At 38.9% G+C, this 17,052-nt stretch overlaps 2 protein-coding genes and 1 pseudogene across 8 annotated transcripts in view; 1 reads left to right on the top strand and 2 right to left on the bottom strand.

The window, feature by feature from the left end:
• The window catches only part of LOC103328882 (MraZ), a 31,414-nt gene extending 16,849 nt beyond the window's left edge, over positions 1-14,565 (bottom strand). For 2 of the 7 annotated variants that reach the window (XM_089041054.1, XM_089041053.1), the window contains exons 1-7: positions 14,396-14,563; positions 11,899-12,924; positions 11,044-11,159; positions 10,463-10,671; positions 8,295-8,414; positions 7,450-7,578; positions 7,214-7,339 (exon numbers count right to left, since the gene is read on the bottom strand). In XM_089041054.1, the coding sequence (XP_088897180.1) occupies positions 7,214-7,339; positions 7,450-7,578; positions 8,295-8,414; positions 10,463-10,671; positions 11,044-11,159; positions 11,899-12,740 (1,542 nt within the window). In that variant the 5' untranslated portion in view covers positions 12,741-12,924; positions 14,396-14,563. Of the gene's footprint in view, positions 1-7,213; positions 7,340-7,449; positions 7,579-8,294; positions 8,415-10,462; positions 10,672-11,043; positions 11,160-11,898; positions 12,931-14,395 lie in introns of all 7 variants that reach the window. The other 5 variants (XR_016121880.1, XM_089041050.1, XM_089041049.1 and 2 more) reach the window with 5 other exon arrangements.
• Positions 240-5,471, bottom strand: LOC148915598 (uncharacterized; annotated as a pseudogene).
• LOC148915597 (uncharacterized) lies at positions 3,610-6,687 on the top strand. Its single transcript, XM_089041170.1, is given in 5 exon segments — positions 3,610-3,746; positions 4,185-4,597; positions 4,714-5,000; positions 5,419-5,809; positions 5,812-6,687. Coding segments are annotated over 5 exon segments (1,836 nt in total). The 3' UTR covers positions 6,420-6,687.
• Positions 14,566-17,052: the final 2,487 nt, after the last annotated feature.

Below are 17,052 nucleotides of genomic sequence, written 5' to 3'. Positions count from 1 at the left end.
GATGTCGAAGAACAGGTGCTTGCGTCATCTTCTGCTTCAAAATTGTAAAGGCCTTGGCAGCCGCAGAGGTCCAAAGAAAAGCACCTTGTTTCATACAATCGAGTTATTGGTGCCATAATAGTCTGAACCACGGAATAAAGCGTCGATAAAAAGAGGCAAGACCATGAAAAGCTGCGTGCCTCTGTAGTCGTGGGTGTTGGCCAACCGATGTAATAGCCTCCACCTTGGCGGGATCTGTACTAACCCGAAATATTGAACCCCAAGAATAAAACTTGTGGTTGAAGAAACGAACATTTTTTTAAGTTGGCATAAAGTTTTTCCTTTCGTAAAGTAAGGAATATCGTCCTAAGATGTTGAAGATGTTCCTCATGAGAGTGGCTGTATATAAGTATGTCATCGAAATAAACTACCAGAAATTTACCAATATAAGGTCGTAACACATGAGTCATCACCCTCATGAACGTGCTGGGTGCATTGGACATGCCAAAGGGCATAACAAGCCACTCATATAAGCCATCAGGGGTTTTAAACGCGGTTTTCCACTCATCTCCTTCCCGAATGCGGATCTGATGGTAGCCACTGCGAAGATCTATCTTAGAAAACCATTGGGAACCAGCCAAGTCATCCAACATATCCTCAAGTCGCGGTATGGAGAAACGATACTTAAGCTGTAATTTTATTTACGGCACGACTATCCACACACATTCGCAGGAGCCATCTTTTTAGGGGTAAGGAGAACTGGAACAGCACAAGGACTTAAACTATGACGAATGAAGCCCTTAGCAGCAATCCCGAATTTGTCGATTCAATTCGCTCGTTCGGGTGGATTCATACGATAATGGGGAAGATTAGGAATTTGCGAACCAGGAACAAGGTCAATGGCATTGAATCTCTCTTCTGGCGGTAAGTCATCCAGTAAGTCATCGGGTATGATATCAGAGAATTTGGTGAGGAGTTGTTGTATGGTTTCGACAAGTGGAGTGGGGGTGCAATCGGATGCCGGTTTAAGCAAGAGAGCAAAGACCACGCCAGTGTCTTGCAGTTCATGGGCAAAGTCTACAGGTGATAAAATACTCAACCGATGCTTATAAGCCTTCTCTTTAGGTGACAGTGTTGGTTGAACATCTTTAGTTGGTTTGATGGCCGGATTGGAAGGCTTTAGTGTTATGTTCTTTCCCTCATGTTGAAAAGTATAGGTGTTCTCCCTGCCGCAACTTTTCACATGGTGGTCATAAAGCCAAGGCCGGCCTAGTAGCACATGTGCAACACTCATGGGTAGGATATCACAATAAAGTTGCTCATGACAAGTACCCAATTGGAGAGGAACAAGACATCTTTCGGTAACAGGTAACCTGGTTTTATCTACCCAGCCAACATGAAAAGGATGGGGTGTGGCTCGACCAAAAGTTGAAGGCGATCGCAGTTTTAGAAATAACATTCAACGTACTTCCCATCAATAACTAGTTGGCATCTACTGTTACCGCAAGGGACATAAGTTTGAAAGATACTTGTGCGCTTCCATGAATCAGGAGGTGGAGATGTAGGTGCTGAATAAATACAACGCATAACACTCAGTTGGTGAAACGCCTCCTCCTCATAACAATTGTCAAGTTCGGGTCATAAACAGGTTCAAGGGGCTCCACATATTCGTCCTCACAAGAGTCCTCATTGAGGGAGCCAAGGGTTAAAGTTCTGTGGGGACAACGAGAGGCGATGTGGCCCTTAGCATGGCAACGATAACATTCGATGTGAGCGGCCGTGGATGGGATGGTCCTTTTTACATTGCGGGTATCGTAGGAGCGGAGTGGGCGGAGACGCCATATTTAGAGCTAGGAGTACTACGGTTTGGAGTAGGAGTGGAAGAGTGCCCAAGATGCCTGTATATCTACGTTGTGGGACGCAAAAAGGTTTCAGCTTCCAATGCGTGGCAATATGCATCTTCCAAAGTATGCGGACGGAACCGCCGAACTTCACGTTTGATATCATCACGAAGACCATGGATAAAGCGAGACACAGTGATGTCGGGTTCTTCACGAATCCCCGCACGTATCTGGTGTTCAACAAAACGAGCATGGAATTCAGTAACGGTCAAACTTCCTTGTGAAAGGGTCCATAATTGGTCATACAATTGATGGCGATAAAAGGTGGGAAGATATTGTTCGCGAAGCTTTAATTTCATCTCGTCCCAAAGAGTCACAGGTGGCTGTCCAAATTGGTAGAGTTTTGCTTCCACAGAATTCCAATATTGTCTAGCGGCTCCTTGTAGCGTCATCTTACCAATGCGAAGTTTATGAGCATCTGTCAAGTCGTACCAGGCAAAGTAATCTTCCATGGCTTGAACCCAATCAAGAAACATCGTAGGATCCCCACGACCATCAAAAGTAGGAGCGGTAGGCTTGATGTGGCGGATGACATCGTTGTCAAAATGGCGATGAGTGGCTTGATCATGTGGAACGGGCGGCATGGTATGAGCCTGAGTAGTCACGGGAGGAGGGCCCGTTGTATGTTGGGTATAATGGGGCGGTGGCGAGACCCGAGAAGAAAAGAGGGCTCCAATTGAGCCTTGGGCGCATCAAGCGAGCCCAGGTGAGCCATGCGACATGCCGTATGGCACAGCTTTGAGTTTTTGATCCACCGGTGGATTGGGCAGAAGGCCACTCGTTGGTGTTGGCGTAGATGAACTTGAGAGCACTGCGGAGGTAGAAGGGTCAGCACGTCCAGCCCGAAAGTGATTGATAAGCAACTGAACGGAGTCTTGGAGTTTGGTGATGGCAAGGTCCGTCTGCGCACGATGTGTGTGAGCCTGTACCAACTCGTCTTTGAAGTCAACGCTGAGTTTGGAGAGTTGGGTTTCCATGCCAGCGATATCGTCAGAAACTTTGTCGCGGAACGCATGAAATTGTTCTGCAAGGCTGGCCACGGTTTGGGGTGCCATGGTAGAGAGAAAACGCAAACGAAAGTGAGGGAAGGCTCTGATTACCAATTGATGTAGAACAGCCCGTGGGTTTAGAGTAAATAGCCTTTAGGTTTAGAGTAAACACTAGAGCAAGAGAGCAGGGAAGAAATAAGGGATCGAAGAGAAGAATTAGAGATCGAAGAGACGAAGGGAAAGGGAAGGAATCAGAGAGTTTAAAGTAAGGAAGTTTATCATTAATCAAGTCTGCCTTAAAAGATTACAAACAGCTCTATTTATAGAGACAAAACCCTTTTTAGCCTAGGACAAGGAAAAGTAATCTTTAAGAAATAGGAAAGCAAATGAACTAATAAGAGATCCTTTAACAAGAAGGAATCTTTAAGAAATAGGAAAGCAAATTAGCTAATAAGAAATCCTTTACCAAGAAGGAACCTTTTAAGAGTTAGGAGAACTAATAATAGGAAAACTAATCCAAGTAGAATAAGGAAAACTAATAATATGCATTCTGCATCATAGGATGACAAGTAGTATGAAGAATTTCAATGATTTTATCGATGATACAAATATGCGAGACCCAAATCTCTTGAATGCTTCCTTTACATGGTCTAATTTTAGAGAAAACGCAGTGTGCAAAAGACTTGATAGATTCCTCTTTTTCTGAAGCTTGGGAAGATTCTTTCCCCCATGTTAAACATATGGCGTTGGTAAGAGTTACTTCTGAGCACTGTCCCATTCAGTTGGACACCACTAATTTGAAATGGGGTCCTGGCCCTGTTCATTTTGAAAATATGTGGCTAGAACACCCGGAATTTAAGAAGAAATTCAAACAATGGTGGGGGGAAGATTAGATTAACAGGGGGAGGGCTACAAGTTCTCTAGAAGGCTGAGGACTCAAACAGAAAATGAAGGACTAGAATAAAGAAGTATTTGGGGATTTGGTCTCTGCAAAGAAAGAGGCAGAGGCTAGAATTGTTGCTCTTGATTTGATGGAAGGGCAGGGTGGGTTAGATAATATTCTGAGAAAAGAAAGGGAAGATTTATACCTTATGGTGAGTGATTTAGTTCACAAAGAAGAGGTGAAGTGGAGACAAAGGGAGAAAATTCAGTGGGCAAGAGATGGGGATAGCAACACCAAGTTTTTCATCGTATAGCAAGCAGCAGAAGGAAAAGGAATTTTATTTAGAAGCTGGAAGTAGAGGACTCTGGTGTGGTTGTCAGTGAAGGGGAAATAGAACTGGAGATCAATAACTTCTTCAAAAAATCTATATAGCAATAACGCAGAGGCGGGATGGTGCTTGGAAGGTCTGAATTGGAATGCAATTAGTGTTGAGGAGGCTGAATGGCTAGAAAGACCCTTTGAAGAGGAGGTTAAAAGGGCGGTTTTTGACTGTGGGGCAGATAAATCGCTAGGTCCATATGGGTTTTCCATGCTTCTTTTTCAGTTTTGCTGGGATATTGTGAAGGATGATCTTATGAAAGTCGTGGTGGACTTCCTCAATTGTGGCATAATCAATGCAATCACAAATGAGACGTTTATTTGCCTCATTCCCAAAAAGAAGGAATCCATTAAAGTTAGTGATTTCTGGCCTATCAGCCTGGTGACAAGTTTGTACAAAATGGTGTCGAAAGTTTTGGCTTCTAGATTGCGGGAAGTTTTGGGCAGCACTATATCTAGTTATCAAGGTGCTTTTGTGTAGGGTAGGCAAATTTTGGATGCGGCCTTGATTGCCAATGAGGTGGAGGAGGAAAGTCAAAGGCTTAACAAGTCTGGAATGTGTTCAAAATTGACGTTGAGAAAGCCTACGATCATGTGGAATGGAGATTTGTTGATGAGGTTATGATTAGGAAAGGCTTTGGGGACAGGTGGAGAAGCTGGATTCGTGGATGCCTCGAGACGGCTAATTTTTCTGTGATGATTAATGGAAGACCAAGGGGTAACTTTAGTGCCTCAAGGGGTTTGAGACAAGGAGACCCGCTCTCCCCTTTCCTGTTCACTTTGGTGATAGATGTGTTAAGCAGAATTATGGAGAAAGCTCAAGATGCTAATCAGTTTCATGGACTTTCTCCGGGGCACGAGATGGTGGAGGTATCCCACCTTCAGTTCGCTGACGATACCATTTTTTTCAGAGGATAAAGGAGTATTGGAATAATCTCCTTCAGATTCTGGAATTGTTCTGTTTTGTGTTGAGTATGCAAATCAACAAATCGAAATGTTCTCTAGTTGGCATTAATCTTGACGATGGGCTGTTGAATGAGCTGGCAGGGGCTTGGGGATGCAAAGTGGGGGCTTGACCTATGTCGTATTTGGGTCTTCCCCTAGGCGAGAACCCCATGGCAATCAAGTTTTGGGATCCCGTTGTGGAAAAGGTGGAGAATAGATTACAAAAATGGAAGAGAGCTTGCTTATCCAAAGGGGGAAGACTCACAATGATTCAGGCAGTGTTGTGTAGTATTTCGATTTACTACATGTCGCTTTTCAGGATTCCCATTGGAGTAGCCAATAGAATCAAGAAGCTTATGAGGGATTTCTTGTAGGAAGGTTTGGATGGGAAAAAAAAAAAAACCACGTTGTGAGTTGGGAGGTTGTGGGTAAGGCAAAATTCTGTGGAGGGTTAGGGGTGGGTTCGTTGAGGGCTAGCAGTGCGGCTTTGCAGGCCAAATGGGTGTGGCGGTTTCCTAACGAACCTCGTGCTCTTTGGCATAAAGTGATCAGAAGTATTTATGGAATGGATACAAATGGGTGGGATGCTAAACCTGCGACCCGGGGATCTTGTCACAGCCCTTGGAGAGACATTTCTAGTGGCTATAATTTGTTTCTTCAAGGCTGTGTTTTCGTGGTAGGTTGTGGAGTTAGGGTCAGATTTTGGGAGGATGACTGGAGCCGGGGCGGTGTTTTTGGTTTCCAAGACTTTTCAATTTGTCCAGGAAGCAAAACCACAATATTTCCTCTTTTACGGGCTCAGATGGGTTCCCTCTCAGCTGGGATTTTGGTTGCAGGAGGAATCTCAATGAATTGGAGATAGCGGAGGCGGCTAGATTGTTGGATTTATTGGAGGGTGTGAGGTTGATCACTTCCAGATTGGATAAGAGAAGATGGAAGCTTGACCCCTCCTGTCTATTCTCCTGTCATTCTCTCTGTTCTCATATTAATGGTGAGGGGGGGATCTTCTCCCCGTACACTCAAATTTGGAGGGCCAAGACTCCTTCGAAAGTTAAGATTTTTGTGTGGCAAGCGGTGTTGGGAAAACTAAATGCAGGTGATACACTACAGAGACGTTGCCCTTATTTGTGCCTTAGCCCTCACTGGTGTGCTCTATGTAATAAGGCAGGGGAGAGCGTGGACTATCTCCTTCTTCACTGCCCTTTCTCTCTAAAGTTGTGGGAGACACTACTGAAGGAAGTTAACACAGTGTGGGTAATACCGGAAGGCTCATTTGAACTTTTTTCCATCAGATTTGATGCTTTGGGAAGGGGAAAGAAAGCTAAATTCTCTGGGGTAGTCTGATGCAGGTAGTGGTTTGGAACCTATGGCTGGAACATAACAGGAGAATCTTCGAGGATTATAAGGGAGTGGGAGTGGTAGAGTTATGGGATAGAGTGAAGTTTTGGGCTGCCCTTTGGGCATCAACTTCCCTTGCTTTTAAGGATATACCCTATCCTACAATTATACGCAATCTGCTGGCTGTAGTATCTTAAGGGGTTGTTTTATGTTTGGTTGTTTAGTTCTGTGTTGAGTGGTCTTGTGTCTGTTTCACCGGCTAGTGTTTTTTCTTTTTATCTGTGTTCTAAATGCCCTTGTTTTGATCCTTACAAATTTGAATAAAAATGTTTCCATTCATAAAAAAAGAAAAACATATAAACAAAAACTTCTCGGGTAGTTTAGAATTGTATAAAAATTTAAACGCATTAGTGGAATGAGTCACTATGGTAGTTGTATGTTCTGAAAATGGCATGCAATGCTATCAGAAAACAAACGATAAGATGTGATGATGAAATGAAGACAACAAAGAAATAATGTAGATAAGATGTGATGATGAAATGATGACAACAAAGAAATAATGTGTAAGTATAATTTTTTCGTAGTTGTCAAAAACCCGTGGGCAAACAGGATTTATTTTTCAAATCTATGAGCTTTTGCTATTTTCAAATCAGCATTGAGGCAATTAGAAATAAATTTTCTTTTTCAAAAGAAACGAATTTTTATTGAAGAAAACTAAAAGGATACAGCAGAAGTGGCCAAGAAGATGACAGAACAAAACAGCTAAAACATCTAACACTACAAGAGAGACAAAGGCTTACAGTGATGTTATAAAAAAGAGACAAGGAGAGCCTCTGGGCTTTTATTGCATCACCATGACCAGTCAACTTCAGTAGTCCCTGGCCATATACACCCAAGTTTGTATTGGAACTAATGACAGAGTTTTGCTGCAAAACACAATGTATCAACTCCGCTTTTCAACTACCAAGAACAGGCGAAAGGTTTAAAATACAATGAGTACTAAATATAAATAAGGATGAGGTTCAGACCATCATACCCTCAGAACAATCAGATTCCTGACTTCAAGGACTGAAGCAGTAACAATGGGATTTCCACCACCATCTATTTGAATTTTGGAGTTCCACATGAGTAACATCTTGACAGCAACTCTAAATGCACCAAAAACCTTCATTTATATTAAGATACCTTTTTTAGACTCTTTACAGAAAACAACAGAAACTTCAGAGCCTGGAATTAGAATTCTACAAAGATCCCACAGCACCAACCCACCAAGTTATTTTATATCAAAGTAGCACCTCATACGTTCTAAATTCTTGAACAAAAAGAAAAGCAACGAACAAATGGTAAACTCTCAATTAGTTCATGAATAGCACTCTTGAGTAAGCTTATACCACAGGCAAACATGATTATTCAATAGCTCCAGGAAGATATGCCGATTTCAAACAGAAAAATCTAATGAAACAACGTAGAACAACCACCTATAACGGGTTTAACCTACGACTAGCAAGAGGAAGTTGGATCCTTCATCGAGGAAATCCCTAGGGTAATCCTATTGCTTTTGACTTTCTTGGTTAGGTACCATAAAAAAGTTTATGTTGGTGAAATTTTGAAGAACCACAAAAAAGTTTGAACTTGAGTTCAGCCTTGAAATGTATGTGTGTGATCCTCATCTTTCCCAGGACACTTGAGCTTTGGTTCAAACGCATCCATAATTATTCAGTTCAAGCTTGATTGAGATTTGATGAAACCAAGCTCAAACAAGTTAGACAATGACTCTGTCTCACCTTCCTTGGCTTGATTGCATCAAGGGTCTAGACAATTGCTTGTACTAAGAACATTGATAAATAGAAAGGAAAATGAAATGCTCCAATAGCTGCTTGCCTTTATGATGGAATCACTCATCAGAAGTTCTTCAGCAACAAGCTCAAATTCTGAAATTGGATACTCGGACAATCCAAAGATGATGCTGCCCCCACGGTATAGACTAATTTGGCCTCTCACCTTCACAATCAAAGGGGATGCACACCAAAAATAAGTGCATGTATCTTCTGGATAGAGCATACAAAATGAAGGAATTCACTTAAAGAAATAAAAAAGATAAAACATGTAATACTTGTAAATCCATTACTTCTTGACCAATTCTATGGTAGTGCCACAGTACTTCTAACATGACAGAAACATATCCCATAGTAAGAAAGGACTGTTTTTCAAGTTCTTAGTTCCAAATTTTAAATGTCTACAAAATGAAGCACTTTTATGTTTAGAAAGGACAATGTATAAGATCACCAAAATACGAGTGTTTTCAAAACCTCTTCAATACCTATTGCAACTTGGTCTTAAACACCCCACACCCTGTGTCCGACTTCATTGAATCAGGTCCATTGTCCCCTTCGCATAATTTCAATCAACACCTATAGTTTTAGTTCCCCAAGGCCACATTAAGCAATGTTCCCCATAGTTTTAAGTTCTCTATGCATCCATGGAAGCACTGCTGTGCTAGGAGCTTAGCCTTAGATAATGGACCCAACTAGCAGCTTTAGGAAATACTATAAGTCTACAACTCCACAAAGAGGTCCCCAGAAAAACACAAAGGTACCTAAATTATACCATCTCCCTAAAAGTATCTTTCAACTTTAGATCAAGTACCATTTTCCTACAATATAAGTTAAAACTTGTGTAAAATATCTACAAGTGCAAAAGATAGGCAACCTTTCCATTTAAGTAGGATTGAACCTCGGAACTCCCCCTTCATCCTTAATCTTGAGATGAAGTACATTAGGCCCCAAAAGCCATTGAAGGTCAATAATAGCAATGGAAAATATTTCCTAACTTCATTCCTACTTGCAAACTTGATCAACAATAGCTAGACACTCACCTACGAAGGACGGATATTCCAAAAAAGTTAGATATGGAGTATCAGGTACAAATACACCCCCGATATGGCTGGATACACACCTGATATTCCAAATACATATCCGCTGGCTTCTTGGAAAGTTTTGACTTTGGGATACAGTAACGATATGCGACTGATACAATGTGGATACGCCTAGGATACAAGGTAGGAGTATTTTTGGAAAATTATTAAAGAAATAAGGGTCTGTAATTTAAATATAATAATAACAACAATAATTAAGGGTCGGTACAAGGAAAAAAACATAAATATAAATAAGAGCTGGGGCAAAAACTTCATTCAAGTGCATTATTATCAATAAATGTACAAGGGCTCACACTATAGAGTGAGCATGATGCATGAACAATGGAATGGAATCAATAGATATTACTGTTATCTTTTCAATGCATTAATTAATTCTTGTATCCTTTTTGTATCTGTACACTATCATTTAGAGATTTTTCATACAGCCATATGCTATCATATCTTGTTTTCATATTCGTATAACTGAAACATACAACACATACATATTAAACCTTAAAACTCACCATTCATCTCTGTTATCCAGATAGAGGTGATATTAGGCCCAAAGGCCATTGAAGTCAACAGTAACATAGTTAAGGGAATGGAGCCATTCTTACGATTAGTTAAGTTGTTGCAAAGATGCTGTAAAATTGCAGCACCATTTTGTATACCTAAACAAGTTCCCAGAAAAGTACAATGTAACGGGAATGCGGTTAGATTCTTCTTTGGTTGATCAATAATATATTTCATTAAATTCTTCTACATATCCATTTTTTTCCCTCTACTTTCTTCCTTGAAAACCTAGAGAATATTACTATTCAACATTCATAAATTATCAACAGCAAGGCTACATGAAATGCAGAAAATAGTTTCCCACAGGATGCCTAGGAAAGAAAAAAGAAACAAATGGAAAACTTCATTTGAAATGCAGTAGTGTCCTGATTGGCATTTAAGATGACAAAACAGGTGCCATAATCAAGTCCATACAACAGGGGAGATCCCACAATTAAATGTTATGAAGCCACATTTTTTGCAAAATATATTTGTCCAACCATGGCAAAAAGATTCTTTGCAGAAGTATAGAAATCAACTCATTAAAAATAATTAATTACTTGAGAAGACTAAATTTGCCAACCTGAACTCGGGTCCAAAGAAGTGGAACCAACACTTTTGCATTATTCTCCACAAAAACATGTGACCATAACGGGCTGGTAGGAAAGTCGAGCAAAGGGGTTTCAGTTTCTGTTGTGATATTGTCATTTCCAACCCTTAAACTAAGTAAATCTGCATTAAAGTACGTGCCAGCAGCTCCAGCATTCCCAGGACAACCGATACTCAAACCACCTGACATAATAAAACCATATTAAATTTCAAAGCTCCATTTTTCTAGAATAGCTTTGTAAAATTACAGGCATGTTTCTAACAGAAAGAAACATATTCCAAGAAATATAGTACAAGACTGCAGACAAAAAAAAAAATTAATCGATAAGTTGAAAATGTAAACGTAAACCTGCATTTATAAGTGTATATACTACGTGCATGGGAACTGATAATATTAGACTCAAAAAGATATATAGCAATAATCAGCATAACACAGATGTAACATAAGAACCATTAGATAAATATATTTAAGACTCTAACATAAGAACCAAATATATATCAAATTCAAAAAGTGTTGCTACAACTACTAGATACAGATGTGTAATCAGTACAAACCATGCACAGTGACTTTTACATCTTCTTGTATGCTGTAACAATCAAGTGATAACCTTCCACCGCCACCTCCACCCCATCCTCTTCCACCCGCAGCACTTATGGTACCATATCCCTTCCTATGTCACAGGACAAAATGCAAGCAATTGAAGAAACTCAGAGAAGTTCTTTTAGTTTGAATACAATCTTCAAAGTAATTAAATGCATAAAAGTTTCAATTATTTATCCACCAATTTTCTCAAGGAAAAAAAAAGCAAGATTCACCATAAGAAAAAGAATGTTAATCCCATAAGCTACTGATGAACTGCTCATTGATTTGGAAACTGATATAACTTTAAACTGAAGGTGAAGTGTATGATAAATATGACAAACAATTTCTTCAGCATTAATGTAGCTCTATATGAATGCCAATCGATTAGCATTTTCAGCTGTGTTCAACCTGTTGAGTGAAAGATATGCAGGCTTTGGAGGTGGGAAGAGGGCTAAGGTATTATGGGGCTGAGGAGTTTTCAAATTTGGTGATTTGGATGTAAGGGAACAGAACAACTTTTGAAGGCAGAGGTGGAAGAGATGTGGTCATACTTATGGTCTTTTTCTAAGCACTTTATGATGTTCCCCTTAGTATAATTCACCTTGATTGGGCTGGATTTTTTTATTGAGTGTGGCTTTGTTTTATGCTTCTTGGTTTCTCTTTCCTAGGTCAACTATTGTCCTCCTTTTGGCATTGTGTTATTTTTCATATGAACTTTCATTTCCCACTGAGGAAAAAAAGGCACCAAGCGCCTGAACTGGTTTGTACATCACCCACTCCCTAAAGAAAGTATAAGCATAATATCAAATTAAAAAGAATGTACTCACAACTTTACAGCATGTACAGAAATACTTCCACCAGATCCTCCTCCGCCAGTTGTCCCACCATCCCCCCCTTCTGCAGTTACAGACCCATTCATATACAGCATATCCTTCACTTGAAGCTTGACACGTCCTCCACCATTCCCTCCAAATGGAATTTTAGTAGATAAGCCCCTACCCTTACTCCCATAACTCCACGGCTCGGACAATGTTGACCATGTATAAACATCACCACCCCAAAAACTTGACTGATTATTTTTCAAGCAGGAAGCACCTCGGCCACCATGCCCTCCACCACCTCCATCATAGCCCACTGGAGTTCCACTAGTTTGAGAAGGCGGTAATCCACCCAAAGAAGTTGTATTTATAGAAGAATTATATTCCATAGTCAGATTGGCAGCAGAAAAAACTACAGAACCAGCAACTATTGCAGCAAATTGACCAATTTTAACATTTCCTGACATATTAAATGTAATCATGCAGCCTTCAATTGGACAGACAATTGATACATGAGGGAGAATCTCCAGGTTTCCAGTACCATATATGTAAAGATCAGAACTGAAATTCAAGTTTGAGTTTAACAAGCATGTAGTATTGAATGATCCAACACCTTCCAGGTCCTCACAAGATACAGAATCATTTAACGGGGATGATAACTTTGCGACCTTATAAGTTGAGGTACTTCTCTGAAAACCTTCTATTATAACTGAGCTGACATTGTGCAACCAATCTTCTGAACCATTGGCTGTGCTTCTGTACTGCCCTGAAGTAAGAGAAAGGGCAGATATCCAAACATGCCCCGCCAGAATGCAACACCAAAGGTACCATTTCATTTGTGAAGGAGACATTACCACTCAGAGTGACAGAATACTAACGTTTCTGTCATATGCATCTGGATTGAATATAAATCTAACTTTTCAAGCCAGCCTCAGGAGGCAGTAAAGTCGCACACTTTTGACTGGAACATCAGGTTCATCACATCATCTTCAGGAACATTGCCACTTCTACTGTGCATTAACATTGACTATTGTCCTGCAACTATGACCATTAAGTTAAATATGACCTTGGAATCAAGGAATGTAAAAATTGAATAAAATAAAGAGGGGAACTTCAAATATATATTTTTCCCTCGTTTATTGGATAATAATCCAGTCCAAACCGAGTTGGTCAAAGTGCATATGACCTACATTGCAATTGTCATGTTGAAACCTATATTTCCACTCACCCCCCTACTGCGTAACTCATCATTATTCTTTGTTATCTGTATTTTCATATTTTACTGCTACAGAATCACAGCATCACTGTGTCTGATCTACCTGCCACGCCATTGCATTGTTTGAAACAAGCAATTCTGTTCGGCAGAATCCCCTAACAACACTAGACGTGTGTTATTTTGTCCATAGAGAGCCATCCCTGAAGCCTAAAGAACTGATGTAAATAGGAAACTGGATACTCTTCTTGCAGAGTAAGTAAGGGACTGATGATACTCCAGTCACCATTGTAGTCTAGATTTTTAAGGGCAAACCAACAGAAAGCCTATAGGATTATAGTTTAGAAATTGATATCTCAAATTATATTGATCATGGTTGGCCAGTCTCTTTTACAATACACTATCAGTGACTCTCAACATACATTAATCACAAACTAATTTTAGTGTTTCTATAAAACATTGAATTTATTTACCCAAAAAATAAACCATTTCTGTCTTTTCTGTTATTTCTAAGTAATCCTTCAGTATCCCAACTCCCTACTTGGTACATAATAGATACTAAAAAATAAATATTTAAAAAAAAAACTAAGAAGACTCTTTGACTATTGATTAAAGTCCAAAGTGCTTCGCATAAAAAACACTACTGCTTAATGCAATGACTGAGAGTAATTCTTGACTAAATTTACATCTTTCCTAAAACACATATATAGTTTTAATTACGTACAAATGCATTAGTTACAGTTACAGCACATTTCACCACGTTGGTTATGTTCAACCGCACTGGATAAACACTTTGCATAGTCATACTATAAGAGAAGAATCCTAGAATGTTATACTGCCACTACATTCAATGCTTCTTTTTAAGCATTTTCCGAATCCCATCTTTTCCAAGATATCAACCCAAATTCAATATCCAGATACCAGTCTTTCCAATTAATCCCGCACCACAATTACAAACTTCAATTTCATTGCCCAAAAAAGCATTTCTTAAACTAAAATAAAACTATCATGGTGCTCAACAATCACTCACTTATGCAAGAAGCGCGCACACACACACACAAGCATTCAAAGCAACTGAAAACAGAAAGGCTTTCGACGATCCGTCGTTTCGGTTTCTGAAGTCGCATTTCTAAAAAGAAAATCCATAAACAATCAACAAACTCTTCGTCACTATTGCCAAATACCAGCACGCCAAAATTCACAAAAAAAAAATTCCATCAAACGGAACTGCCACTGCAAAATTAAAATTCCAAATTCAACACAATCATTAAGCTAATGGCATGGAAAGTGTACCGTTTGGCAAGAGAGAAAGCAGCAGAGGAAAATTCCACTGAATCAATTCAAAAGGAAGCTTCCGCTTTTTCTCTGTCTATCTGTGCGAATCAGAAAATGGTATGTGCTTTGTCTCCTTGCTTCGCTTTTACTATTAAATTCTTTGCTTTAACTTTTCGTTCTTGAGTGGCAGAGTGAGTGAGTGAGTGAGTGAGTGAGTGAGAGAAAAGTCTCTGACGAGTCCAAGTCTCTCGAAGCTACGTCGTTTTCGATGAGCTGTACTTCGTAACAGATTTAGGCGTCTTTTCAGGGAGATCATGCTTATCTCTGCTTTAATTTTTAATTAAAACTTAAATAGTAATTTATCCCTTTTGCTACAATTGATTTGATAGTAACTTAATTAAAACTTAAATAGTAATTCTCTTGAAAAGACAAGATTCTTCCACCAAGCTAATTTTGAATTTATCCCTTTGTCTGATTTCCAATATTTAATTTGGTTCAATCGTTTGTCAATTTTGATCTTTGGGCTTAAGTTCAATGGGGGTAGGTTTTGTAGAGGGAGATGTCCATTGGTTTGTCTTTTTTTGTTTCTTAACAAGAAAGTAAGTGATTAAAAAACACAAAATAGAAAATTACTCTCACTACCTCTCAATTGTTTTTTAACTTTTAATGTGATCGGATTTAATTGGAAAATTCATAATCCAATTTATATATGATCGGGTGCAGATTGGTGAAATTGTATTGATTTCAAACAGAAAAACACTCCTAAAAAGTTCTAATCCTCTCCTTTCTTTCAAACCCATCACAATCTTTTACGCGATTTAAATCACTGACGAAAATTTAGAGAATGATATTATGTAAATGAAAAGACATGTTATTTCCCCAAAATTAAACTAATTTTCATGTGTCAATAGCTCAATTGGTTGAGCTCTTCCACCTTCACCCATGTGGGTAGAGGTTTGAAACCCTCAGACACCCAATTAATATTTGTGTAAACCTCCTACTCCAATCGCATGTACTAAAAAGTAAAATGAAAAACCTAATTTTCAATTTTTTGTTTGTTTTTTTGTATAATTACATACTAGCCTCTCCACACGCGAATTTAAAATTTATTTTAGAATTAGAAAAGATAATGGGTGTTGTGTTCTATAAAAATAGGATTCATTATCTTATTTTTCTTTTAATTTTAATTTTTTTTTAAATGAAAAAGTGTGAATTTACCATATTATCCTCATTTAATTAATAATTTTAATTCTTAATGTTTGCATTAGCCAATGATATTTTCTGGTATTTTGAATGTTTCACCATTCTCTGCCTTTAGCTTTATATATATACATATATATATATTATTTAGGATCTCAAGCCTCTACATTTAGCTACTATGCATTTACCCGCATTTCACAAGATCTTAACCATTCTAATGATCTAACGACTCAAGATATGACATGTCAATTTTTAACTTTTGACACTAAATAAATTAAAAATAATAATAAAAATAAAGAACAAACCATAAACTTATCAACAGCCACTAATGACACACCCCACCCCACCCCACTCACCCCTTCCCTCCTCACATACAACCTTCATTGTTTTCAATATATTTCTTTCTCAACCACAAGGTGTGGCGCGGTTGGCAAACTGCCACCTCGAACTGACGAGCTACATGGTGCCTTAATGGCAAGAGTTTGAAACCCGTTGAAAGCACTTTGTGGCGGGGAAAGTGAACCACTGAGTGGGATTAATCTCACCTTTCGGGTGTGGGAACATTTTGTGGTATTTACTCAATATATATATTAAGTTGGAGATAATTAAATAAATAGGTGTCAAAAGTTGAAAATTGACATGTCATATCTTGAGTCGTTAAATTATTAAAATGGTTAAGGTCTTGCGAAATGCAAGTAAATGCATGGTGGGTAAATATAGAGACTCGAGACCATATTATTGAGCCTAAATGGTGAAGAGACACATTTCTAACCATATCAATACGGTAAGGGAGATTCGAACTAAATGCATCTTCTAAGTTTGGAAAGTGCAAAATTGGCAAAATTGTAGCAATGGTTCCTGAACTAAAACCAAAATTTACTTTTCGTCCCTCATATTGCTAAATTGTTATGGTGGTACTTTAATTATGCCTCCACTTTCAAAAATCGTCCTTTTTGTCATCTCAGTCAACTTTTCCGTTAAAAATGAGGGCATATTTGTCTTTACATTAATTTTAAATTGATTAAAATGTTAAAATAAAAAAATTCTCTCCCTACTGAATTCTTCTCCCCCTATTCCCCATGACCACTACCCTCCCCCATGAACCTAGAACCCAAACAACTACAGAACCCCAGCAACTACAGGAAAGAGAAAAAAATTTCATCACACTGAGGCTTTTTTTTTTATATTTCTTTTCTTTCCTTTGTTTGGTTTTGTTGGAGGATTTGGGTTTGATGTGTGTTATCTCATCAAATAGATGGGTGTGGGGGAGAGAGACTTGGAGCCAAGATTCCACATTTAAAGGAGAAATTGGTGGTCTGATGTGGGTTATCGGGTGGGAGAAGAAATTGGGATGGGGAGAGAGAGATGAGATTTATTTTTTAAATTTGTGTGAAAAAAACATTTTTATCCATACCAAGTAGGACTTGTCCATGTCATCATTTTTAACAGAAAAGTTGACTGAGCTAACGGAAAGG

Source organism: Prunus mume, linkage group LG7, assembly GCF_029339155.1.
Source record: "Prunus mume cultivar Tortuosa linkage group LG7, ASM2933915v1, whole genome shotgun sequence".
In the NCBI taxonomy this organism is placed as follows: domain Eukaryota; kingdom Viridiplantae; phylum Streptophyta; class Magnoliopsida; order Rosales; family Rosaceae; genus Prunus; species Prunus mume.
Note: the sequence above shows the minus strand (reverse complement) of the source record. Positions and strands in the feature narration are given on the sequence as shown.